The sequence below is a fragment of the Carassius auratus genome, chromosome 15 (assembly GCF_003368295.1).
Source record: "Carassius auratus strain Wakin chromosome 15, ASM336829v1, whole genome shotgun sequence".
Taxonomy (NCBI): Eukaryota; Metazoa; Chordata; class Actinopteri; order Cypriniformes; family Cyprinidae; genus Carassius; species Carassius auratus.
Window position 1 is genome coordinate 8,370,669 of NC_039257.1, and position 12,473 is coordinate 8,383,141.

Sequence of the window (12,473 nt, forward strand, 5' to 3'; positions counted from 1 at the left end):
ATGAAATTGGTTACTGTATGCCAAGGCTCAATTTGGACTGGATGGTAGCATATGTTGCTGCATGGCACCAAAGGAAATAATCTGCTTTCTGTGGAACATTCTCATTGCTTGTGTAGAGGAAATATTGTGGTGGTCTGTATGTCTGCATTCATGTACAATGGTGTGCATCTTGTGTATTATAATACTGGAAGAAATTATGTAAAAAAAGGAGAGAGAATTATTAAATTAGATAGTTCTAATAGATGTATTTAATTAAGTTAAAATGTAATACATCAATAAAAATAAATTAAAAATAGTTTTGAATTAAAATCAAACCAAAATGTATTTATAAATTTATTAAAAATAAATTAAAAATAGTTTTGAATTAAAATCAAACCAGTTAAATACGACCATAGAAAAGAAAGATAAAACTAAAATATGTTAGAGAAAATGATTAAAAAAAAATGAATAAAATATACACCATAAATGCATCTGCTTAAACCTAATGGTCATACAAAATAGTGAAGGCTTCATCAAAATATTTTATTAAATACTTTTTATTAAAGTTACTTGTTAAGGCAGGATTTCTCATTTTAGTTTTTCTTGGTGTATATGACTAAATAACTAAAATTGAAATAAAAAATGAAATGAATAAAAACTAAAAAGCTAATAAAAATGACAAATATACTCAACTAAATGACTAAAACCTTAACTAAAATGCAAATGAAAAACTATAATATATGAAAAAAAAACTTAAATATATAAAACTATAAACATAAAAAATAAAAACATTCAAAATCTTAACAAAAAATAATATTTTCAATTATTCTAAAATAAGCGTTTGTATATAATTGTTATATTATTAAAAAAAATTAAGAATTGTTGTGTATAATTGTTACACATGGTTACAAAAATTGTAAATAATTGTGCCCTGCCCACTGTGAAACTTATTGGTCCAAAATTCACAACTTCTAATTTGCCTTGTGTGTTGTGTCTTGCAGCAGGTACACGTGTAGTATGTGTAGACGACAAATTGCTTGTCACTAAAAACTTTGTGTCGCGCTTGATTTTACAACTGAAACCCGCTGAAAGCCCTGCTTCGAACTGAGAACAACAGACGCACTGTTTATAAAAAGGTGTCAGTGTTTCCTTTGTAAATATAATTAGAAATCCAATTATTTCCTTGTAATTGCAACCTTTTCATACATTATGCAATGTGCAACAAGCTTTATAGAGGAAGGAGATTGCTCGAGATTGCAGAATGTGAAATACGAGACACTGCTTGTGCCTTAATTACATCTGAATATAACATCTAGCACAAGAAGTCTCCAGCGTGCACGTCTGCGAATCACAGATCTGACCCATCAAGGCCGAAAGCATACAAATTGTTGTTGAAGCGCCTCGTGCTTTTTCGTTTATGCATAACTTTGTAGCTATGACTCAACCGCCAGTCTAAAGCGACCGTTCCCTGCTGAATCAAAGCAAAAAATTAGTTTTTTCTTTGATCCAGACGTTGAAATTCCATCTCCGTTGAGTTCTTGAATGGAATGCACATAGGCTGTGATTATAATCTAAGAGTCGTGTTTATTTAGACTACAAAAGGAGCAGAATAATGCATTGTTGTACATTGCATTAGCGTTGATACTTTCTGATCTGGAGCTGTAGTTTAGCGTCGCTAGCTATAGACTAAAAGTCAGATTGTACGCTGCGGCTTAATCCCATGTCATTATCTTGTTCAAATAAGACGTCAACGCTCCACATCAGGAGTCGGAATCAGACCGGGGTGCGTGTTTGACATGTCTTTCCTCTCCTATCGCTGAAGGGAAGGGAGCGCACAAGTACGGCTGGCTGCAGCATTTAAATGTGCCATGCTGATTATCTTGCCACTGTGTTTACGTATTCATTTATGTAAACATTATGCTAATGTGTTTTTCGGCTTGTCGCTTGTGTCCAATCGTGCCCTTCAAGTTTGACGTGAGGTGACTGATGCAGCCTTGATGTGAAGTTGCAGCTTCTGTCGTTTGGGCTTCTGAGAGCAGTCGAGCGTGCCCAGATGCACTGGATATTTGTCAATGGCTCAAAAGAGGTGTCGGGGTTTGAAAAGTCTCGGACGTACTCTCGGGAGCGGCCTTTTAAGAAAATGTGTCCTAAAATAGCTGACCCTTTTGTGTGCGTTACATTTGCTTTTTCACACTAAAGACTGTCCGAGTAATCATAGTCTGTAAGGGGTCTTTGAAGCCTGGCTGAAGCCTCGATCGGATCAGAGGAGCCTGATAAAAGTCTAACGCCGACTTCATAGAAAGTGCGTCTGAGGCTCACAAAGAAAGCGTGAAAGTCTACTACCTTGTGTCTATGACTTTGAAGGACTAGCTCACCCAAAAATCAAGGCCAGTATCCATATTACTGTAAAGTGAGTTGTCAAGTTCCAAAAAAAGTAAAAAAAAAAAAAGAGCAATAACCATTTTGTGTTCCCTAAAGAACAATTCAGTAAACGTTTTTTAAAATAACCATTTATTTTTCTTAGTCTGAAGAACCTTTTCCACTATAAAATAACCTTCTGTCAAATTGATGGTAACTCAACAAAAACACCAAAAAAAGTACTGTAGACTTTTAAAAATACAATTTCCAAAAAGGAGCTTTTGCCGAAATGCCATAGAAAAGACTTCCCAAAGAAGCACTCTTAAAAATAAAGGTTCAAAAAACCTTTGTTTCTTCATGGAACCATTAATGCCAGTAAAGAACAATATTTAATAATCTAAAGAATCATTTTTTTTTCACTATAAAGAACCTTGAAGTCCATGGTGTGTAAGAACCATTTTGGGTTCCTCAAAGAACCTTAAAAAAATAAAGTAAAAGAAAAACATTTTTCTTAGTTTAAAGAACATTTTAATAATCCAAAAACATTTTTCCTCCATAAAACATTTTAATAATCTGGAGAAACTGTTTCCTCTATAAAGAAAATTTTGTGTACTGGAGAGGTCCCATGGAAGGTTAAAAAAATTTATGCATGCTGTACAGGTTCCAAAAAGGAGCTTTGCAGCAATGCCTATAGAAAGAACTATTTTGGATTCCATTTCTTGGAATATGATGAAGCTTCTTCCACAATAATACTTTTTTTTTCCGTGGAGGGTGAAGATTCTACATGGAATTGGAACCATATGCTTTCTTTTAGAACCTTCATTTTTAAGTGTTTATTCTTCATTTTTAAGAGTCTTATGAAACCATATGATTGCTTTGCATGAGAAAATGTTTGAACATTTCTGAAAATCTCAATGTAGTAAAAGTCATTGCGGTCCAGTATTTTTTTGCAATCCATTTTACGTTCATTGTGTTTTGTTTTTGTTTTGTTTTTTATGACAAAAGAAAACCATACATGTTTTTAATGAGGTGAGTAAATGATGAGAGAATTTTCATTGTTGGATGAGTTCACTGATAGTGATGAACACCCTGTTCCTTTAAATCTCAAACCACTATTGAACGCCACATTATTTTAATTAGGAAGGATCTCCCACACAGAGTTTCCACGATTGCATTCCTGATGTTACCCAACGGGGTCGTCGGAGAGTCATCGTCAGTGTTATGTCCCGTTAAATCATGTTTATGACAGGTACAAGCCGACTCCATTGGAAAGAATGATCAGCAGATGGGTGTCACACAAATCATAATGCCACAGCCCTAGTGGTGAGGAAATAGGCGTCTTCTTGTAGCCCAGTCATCATTCTTCTGGGTGGATATTAGCCGTAGGTATATTGACAGCTGAGAAAACAGCAAGGGGATTTGAGATCTCTTCATACCTTCATTTTCCCTGCTCTCCTTCTCACTGAGGAGAGATTTAATTCTCTGTAATTACTTTATTGACTCATTTGCAGAGCTGAATTGGCTCCAATCTGTCGTCAATAAAACATACACAGAGATGAAGAACAGCACAGCAATGCTTAAGCACAACATCATAGTGGGAGGCAAATTTTCCTTCAATAAGGAGAGTGTCATGGCAAGCCTGGTAATATATGTGACAATCTTATGTAAAGCATAACATAATTTATGTTACTCCAAATTATGCTGGAATTACTAAATTGTGCATAATCTAATGCAGAACTATTAAGCAAAACCACTAAACAGTTGCAGAAGCCTGCTGATTCTCTCTCCTCCTGCAATGTTTTGTAATTATTTGCTAATGTTATTTTTTTTTTACTCTCATTTGACTTTTCAGTATAAATTTGGGCAATGGTTGTAAAAGGAAAAAGAGGTTAAATGTGTCACATGATACGAAAGTTACTATCTGGATGAGGTGAAATGAGAGCTAATATGCCTAATTGTAATTTATTTTATATTTAACTAAATATTTCACTATAAAAAAATGCATTGACTTGATTTTTTTAATACATTGATTATCTGAATTAACTGATTCACTATAATATATCAGATTTTTAGAGAGTATAAACTGTTAAAATTTTAACCACGTTGTGAATTGAACTTGCATTGCCAGCATAACCAGCAGGCCAAGCAAAGTTTTTAAAAGATGGAATCTTGAAGGACATTTAATTATCTTTGCCATTTCAAACATTCAGAGAAAAAAAAAAATCTCTTACCACAGTTGTTGACCTTCGGCACAATGGCAGAAAATAATTAAAGAAGAGAAATGTCTAAGCTCTATTTGGATCTCACTCAGAAAATGAGAGCTGTTAACTCAATCTGAGTTTTTACTGGCCCTGAAATCTTGAGACTTGAATTGCTCTGGTAATGAAACCAAGTAAAACAAAAAAAAAAAAAAAAAACATGGAGACATGGATATGGCAACATCATCATACAAGTAAATGTACTGAAAATAGATTAATATTAAGTCAATAATTAGTAATTTAATATACACTATGTAACTTTTAAACTCAAAACCAAAAGTTACTTTCGGAGATACATGGTTTGGGTTATATGAGTTATATGAGTTATAATTATATAATTATATGAGTTGTTCTTCAGCTCCATTAAAAATGCCAGTGGAAGGTTCCTGTTTGTGCGTGCTCCACTCTTTTCAAGATTCATGGATTCATGGATCAGTGCGAATGTAACTAACAGCACCACAACTCTCTTAACAACAACAACAACAACAACAAAGATATCTGAAAAAAATATATTTCTTGGGTAAGTAACTTATACGTTGCAGTTGTTTTGACTTCTTGTTGTTTTAAAGCTTTTTTTTACAGCATAATTGACCAGTTTACATCAATTGAATTATTGTTTTCTTGTTCATCCCTGCTGCTTTGAAACCATCTGTACTGTATAAATAACTACAGTACAGACCAAATGTTTGGACACACCTTCTCATTCAAAGAGTTTTCTTTATTTTCATGACTATGAAAATTGTAGAGTCACGCTGAAGGCATCGAGGGCTATTTGACCAAGAAAGAGAGTGATGGGGTGCAGCGCCAGATGACCTGACCTCCACAGTCACCGGACCTGAACCCAATCGAGTTGGTTTAGGGGTGAGCTGGACCGCAGACAGAAGACAAAAGGGCCAACAAAGTGCTAAGCATCTTTCGGGGAACTCCTTCAAGACTGTTGGAAGACCATTTCAGGTGACTACCTCTTGAAGCTCATCAAGAGAATGCCAAGAGTGTGCAAAGCAGTAATCAAAGCAAAAGGTGGCTACTTTGAAGAACCTAGAATATGACATATTTTCAGTTGTTTCACACTGTTTTGTTATATATATATTTCCATATATAATTCCACGTGTTAATTCATAGTTTTCAGTGTGAATCTACAATTTTCATAGTCATGAAAATAAAGAAAACTCTTTGAATGAGAAGGTGAGTCCAAACTTTTGGTCTGTACTGTATATAATGATGACTTGACTTGTTAAAATCAGCAGTTTTAATATTTGGCAGAGATCACACAAAGGTTTATTGATGGTTGAAAAATGCAAAGTGGTAGTTTAAAAATAGTTTTTTTGAACATTGTCATTACAAAACAAATGTATTGCTTATATGCAAACTATGTTGATGCATGTTTTATTATGGATGCTTTCACTTTCCCTTTTTACTTGGAAAATTTTAATTTCGAGGTTAACCCACTGGATATAGTATTAGCCTGACCTGATTTCTTTTATGTATGGATATGACATTGTAATGGAATTCTTTAATACTGTTCATTCTTTTTATTTGCCACGACAACGTAAACACGGATAACAATATTCAGTTTCCTGTGAAATCCATCATGGCAAATCTAAAATATAAATAATCATTATTATTGACTATCCACTGTGGTTATAGCCAAAAACTTTGTTTGGGTGATATTTTTATGATGTACTGGCTCATTCTTTAAATGAAAAACATAGTGTTTTAATTTTTTTTTTTTTTTTGAATCAAGAGATTCTCTTGACTAAATCAAATTTTCCATTGTTATGAATGAGTGAAAGAATCAATTAGATGAACTTATACAATGAAAAGAATCAGTCCTTTCATCACTACAGATAGGATCATAATAGTTCATTAATATGATCAGAATTTCTGTCTATATGAGAGAGAAATGGCATCTACCTTGTCGATGTGATATTAAAAAAACAATATAGCCGTTGTTCCTTTTGCATTAAAAGGAAAACCCTGGGCCATTGTCTGTGGAATAAAAAGGGTGCTGTAAAGTTAGTAGCTCTTCTACTTAGCTATTTAGTCCCAGCAAATATGTCGGCAGCCTTCAGCAGCTTCGGAAGCTTGTGTTGGTAATAATGGAAGGGTTTCTCCGTCCTAACCTTGACTCGCATCAACTCTCCAATTTTCTTCTGTTGTCTTTCTCTTTTTGTAGGTGTGTGTGGGCAGCAGGCGTTCAAGACAGAGCCACGTAATGTGACGGTCAGGGCGGGGGTCACAGCTCTGCTGAAGTGTGAAGTGCTGAGGGCCTCAGGGGCCATGCCGTGGGTTAAAGATGGGCTGCTCCTGGGACCTCAGAGATCGCTGCCTGGCTACCCACGCTACAGCATGACAGGAGATGAACAGAAAGGTGAGAACACGGAGGGATGGAAAGAATGACATGCGGTGATTAAAAACAAACATCTACAAGTTGCTGAGATGTTTGCTGACATGTTGTTAGATGCGCGTGAGTGGGCAACTGTCCCCAAAGAGCACGAGAATGTGAAACTCTTCTCCAATCAGAATGAGTGGAAAATGCTACAGTACACTTCGTAAACTTGGATGAATTTGAGAAAGTAAAGCATTTATTATACACTCACCGGCCACTTTATTAGGTACACCTGTTGGTAACACAAATTGCTAATCAGCCAATCACATGGTAGTAACTTAATGCATCCAGATGTGGTGAAGATTGCTTGCTGAAGTTCAAACCAATCTTCATTATGGGGAAGAAAGGAGATTTAAGTGACTTTTTAACGTGGAATTGTTGTTGGTGCCTGATGGGCTGGTCTGAGTATTTCAAATATAGCTGATCTACTGGGATTTTCACACACAACCATCTCTAGGGAGAGAAAATATCCAGTGAGCGGCAGCTGTGTGGAAGAAAATGCATTTTTGATGTTAGAGGAGAATGGGCAGACTGGTTAGAGATGATAGAAAGGCAACAGTAACTCAAATAACCACTCATTACAACCAAGGTATGCAGAATACCATCTCTGAATGCACAACATGTCGAACCCTGAAGCAGATTGGCTACAGCAGCAGAAGACCACATTTGGTGCTGCTCCTGTCAGCTAAAAACAGGAAACAGAGGCAGATTGGAAAAACACTGCCTGATCTAAGGAGTCTCAACTTCTGCTGCGACATTCAGATGGTACGGTCAGAATTTGGCTTAAAGAACATGAAAGCATGTCTTGACTCAACGGTTCAGGCTGATGGTGGGGGATATTTTCTTGGCACACTTTGGGCTCCTTAGTACCAACTGAGCATCGTTTAAATGCCACAGCCTTCCTGAGTATTGGTGCTGATCATGTCCATCCCTTTATGACTACAGTACCTATCTTCTGATGGTTACTTCCAGCAGGATAATGCACCATGTCACCAAGCTCAAATCATCTCAGACAGGTTTCTTGAACATGACAATGAGTTCACTTTACTGAAATGGCCTCCACAGTAATAAGATCTCAATCCAATAAAGGAGCTTTGGAATGTGCTGAAAAGGGAGATTAACATCTTGGATGTGCAACCGACAAATCTGTAGCAACTGCGTGATGCTTTCATGTCAATATAGACCAAAATCTCTGATGAATGTTCTTGAAAAGCAAAAGGGGGTCCAACCCGGTTCTAGCAAAGTGTACCTAATAAAGTGGCCAGTGAGTATATATTCATTCATTCAGACAGACAATTATTCAGTTACAATATTCCATTAATCCCTGGAAAATGTTTTACTCACAACCTCAGTGGACAAATAAATGAATATATAAAAGTTAGGTATAATATTGAATATTGTTATGAGTAAAAAAAAAAAATTGTTTGTGGTAAATCACAGACATATATTTAAATATTTTATATCATTTTATTTACAATAATTCTTAGTTTTTTATATTAATACTGTATATTTTGTAGAAATTTTGTTTTATATTACAGTATAACATTTTGGTTTTGGGATAAAATGTGACCTAGAATGTTATTGACTTATTTTGTGAGATTACCATTAATATTTTGTTGTCCTGGGTAGACGCACTGGAGTGTTTGGGATACGATTATTTATTTCAGTGTGAAAGATTATTAGCAGGAATCATTAGAAAATATTTTTCTCATAATCTGCAAAAAGCTATGGATGCCTCAGTCTCGATTTCTAGTTTAGATGCAGCCTTCCTCATCAAAATGCGCTCAGCTCTCTTAAAAACAGCTTAGCGAGATGCTATCAAAGGGCTTCTAATTTAAGCACCGGAGACAGATTTAAGAAATTAGCTTTTTTTCTTTACCACCCCCAATTCCCTTCCATATAAATAAATAAATAAATAAAAAGTTAATATCAGCTCTGAATTACTCCTATTTTTAATGTCCACTGAGAGTAAATTGAGATTATTGTGTAGTGGGCTGAGGCACTGAATAACACACGATGCTTGGCCAGCCTGCATTGTGTATGTAATAAAGCCAATTAAAAGACAATGCTAAACAAGTCCTGAGCATCTGCTCCTCTTTGTGGAAGACAAAAGCTGCGAAAGAGAGGAAGTTTGTGCCAAACGAAAGTGCAAATGCTTAAAAAATGCTAACGCCATTGAAAGTACTGCTTGTGCCGTCATGCATTGATAGGATGACGGATAAAGAGTGCCATGTAAGGGACAATCAATATCATAAAAATCCATGCAGAAAGCATCTTTAATATTAACCCTGTCAACCTACTGATATGCAGGTGCACATCCACATGAGTTCTCGCAAGCGGCGTGACACACACTCTGATACTTCGCCAAAGGAAATGAGTGAGAGAACAGGCCAGAGTTCCCGTCGGCGTATCATATTGGTTGTCAGAGGCGTAATTATCGGACTTCTTCAAGCACACGTTCACAAACACCCCGAAACGCAACACCGCGGCAGCGTGTACCGAGTGCAATTTCAAGAGAGTGGAAAATCATTAATGATTTGAAAGTGGTTTCCTTTCCTTCTATGATCACATAGATCTGAAAATTGCTGCTGGTTGGTGTTAATTATCCTGCCATCCTGGCTGACACCTCCTTTTTTCAGCCGTGGAAGTTGTCATATCAGGATACTATTTTCTGCACATTAGTTTTCTTCAGAGGGGAGGAGAAAAGGATAGAAGAGGAAAAGAAAAATGTTCAAAGCTCGAACAGCATGCATAAACTTCACCCGAGCAGCCATTAATCCTGGCAGAATGGTAGTTGAACAAACAACCCCTTGGTGGCATGATATTCTGCTAGTAAATAACAAGAATCTTGCACACAAAGGAGCGATGTTGAAGGCCTGCATCAAATAGAACGAAGCACGTTCTTCTCTCCTCAGCGTTTGTCGCTAATTGGGGCCATTAATTTGAGATTGCATACAAATTGTGCACGGGCGCCATTTGACAATTGTAATTTCTTTACTCTGATTTGTTTCTGGCTATTTAAAAGTGGACTTAAGTGGGATTTAAAAGTGGGAACTCTTCAAATATGTTTTTAATAGCATGCATTCAAATAATATTCTGGGTTAAGTAAACTCAGTTTGTTAAAACAAGCAAAACTCTTTTCTAGTAATGCACTTATATTGCAAGTATATGGCTCAATTATATAAAAAAAAAAAACATGTACTAAAGTTTAAAAGTTTGGGGTCCAAAGGTTTTTTGGGGGAAATAAATGAATACTTTAATTCAGCAAGGATGACCGTAAAATCTCAGTAAAAACACTTCAGTATACAGACCAGTTCTCATTGTCAACTAGTTGCTTATTAGCGTAAATATTATGGTTGCACTTTATTTTACAGTAGGTGTACTAACATGTACTCATAGTGTACTTACAATGTATTTATCTAAGAAAGTTCTGGTAATACAAGGTAACTGCATGGGATAGGGTTAGGTTTAGGGGTAGGTTCAGGGTTAGTACCTAGTTATTATATAGTTATTGTAATTATTTACATAGTATAAGTACATAGTATGTACATGAGGAACAGGACTGTAAAATAAAGTGCTACCAATATTATTAACATATTGGCTGTTTATTAGTATTGACCATATTCTACATCCCTAATCTTACCCACTACTTTAATAACCAGCAAATTAGCAGTTTATTAAGGCAGATGTCATAGTTAATTGTTTGTTATTGTGAAAATTGGACATTAAAATAAAGTGTATTGAATATAAAATATTCAACAAATGTTCCTGAAAAAAAGTATCATGGTCTACACAAACTTAAGCAGCAGCACAACCGTTTTCAATATAGAATGATAAATGTTTGAGCAGCAAATCAACATATTAGATTGATTTCTGAAGGATCATGCGACACTGAAGACTGGAGTAATGATGCTGAAAATTCAGCACTGCAGTACAGAAATGAATTATTTTAAATAATAATGATATTTTACAATATTACTGTATTTCTGGTCAAATAAATGATTTGAATTGTAGTGTATGTTCAGTTGTTTGTATAACTCAATTTTAAAGGTTTAACTGCTTTTCTAGGCATACAAAAACAAGTTATGAACATTTTGAGAGAAGCTTGTTCATGCCAATAATATCATAAGGAGTATTAAGTTGTCATAACCTTGAATGTTCTTTCAATACTCTCATGCCATTTCCGCTCCATTGTCCATGTGAACAGTAAGATGACATTTCTCTCGTATTCTCTTCCTTCCTCCTCATAATTTCTGCTCTGTCTGCTTTCTCCTACAGGCCAGTACCATCTTCAAATTCTCAACGTGAGTTTGGAAGACGACGGCCCCTACGAGTGCCAAGTGGGCCGCTCCGTGAGCAGCCGTGCCATCGTGTCCCGAACAGCCTGGCTCAATGTGCAGAGTAAGCAATCCCATCTTTTACCGCCGAGCAAGGAGGGGGCTGCAAATGGGGAAAAGCAGCACGTGGGACAACTTTAGCCATGACAGATCGCTCAACCAAGGCCGCTAATGGCTGCGCACGCACTGAAAAGGTGACACGCGGTGGCAAACCTAAACCTGTCACCATAGCCACATTCAAGGTACTAATGAGCCGTGGAGTTTCTCTGCAGTGTGGTGGAGAATCCCTTGTGCTGCACTTCAGATAATGTCCCATTGGTCACAGGTGTATGACAGCGGTGATAGCATGCATTAGTGATGTGGCCAATTAGTTAGTGTGCTTGGCCACAGCAGATAGGGCACTTAGAGCGGGCAACATCTGAGACATACCTGTGTGAGCAACGTGAGCTGAAGAGAGATCCTCCTGCTCGTGGGTGATAACTTTTCTTTTAAATTAATGCAATTTAATTAAACTCCACAGTGAGATATAACATGTCTAGATGAGGTTCGCTTTGTCCTTTGCTGTAGAAACTTCTTGAAAGGTAGTCAAATGCTGTTATGGTTTTGGAGAGGGAAATGAAGATTTGGAAAGAGCTAAAAAAGTTACACTTTTGACCAAGTGCAGGATTTCTTCCCATAGTTTCGAGGTCAGTGCAATATATGGGTTTGTGACTTGGCTGTGATTCTATCTGTATTGTGTGAACCTTCGAGGGCGAATCGCCCCTTGAGAATAGCTGAAGGAAATTCATAAGACGTCAGGGGGAAGGAGTTTGACTTTGTGTCAAATTGATTCTGGTGAAAGATGCTGGTAGTTATTGGTTCAATTCTGCGCTAGTGTTCTTTCCAATCAGAGTTCAATTTGAGGATGTTTGGAGCTGTTTCAACATGTCAATTTCTTAAGCACTCAAGCTGCGAGGATGTTATTACTCGACCGTTCTTGACTCATTTTGATTCAGGCATGAGAGGGAGATGGAGTCGGTGAGATGCTAACTTGAGAACAGCTCCGATCGGATCATTGTGTGAGTGAGCTGATGAATCTAGAATCATTTGGACCTGACATGTTGATTCCCAAATGAATTGTTCAATTGATTTGAACAGATAAAAAAAAAAAGG

At 36.5% G+C, this 12,473-nt stretch overlaps 1 protein-coding gene across 3 annotated transcripts in view; it reads left to right on the forward strand.

Annotated features, from left to right (window-relative positions):
* LOC113114947 (nephrin-like) overlaps positions 1-12,473 on the forward strand; it is a 136,477-nt gene that overhangs the window by 97,809 nt on the left and 26,195 nt on the right. For all 3 annotated transcript variants that reach the window (XR_003293812.1, XR_003293811.1, XM_026282078.1), the window contains 2 exons: positions 6,772-6,966; positions 11,263-11,385. Coding sequence is in view for 1 of the 3 variants with exons in the window: in XM_026282078.1 (XP_026137863.1) it covers positions 6,876-6,966; positions 11,263-11,385 (214 nt within the window). In the remaining 2 variants the exon portion in view is untranslated. The remainder of the gene's footprint in view (positions 1-6,771; positions 6,967-11,262; positions 11,386-12,473) is intronic.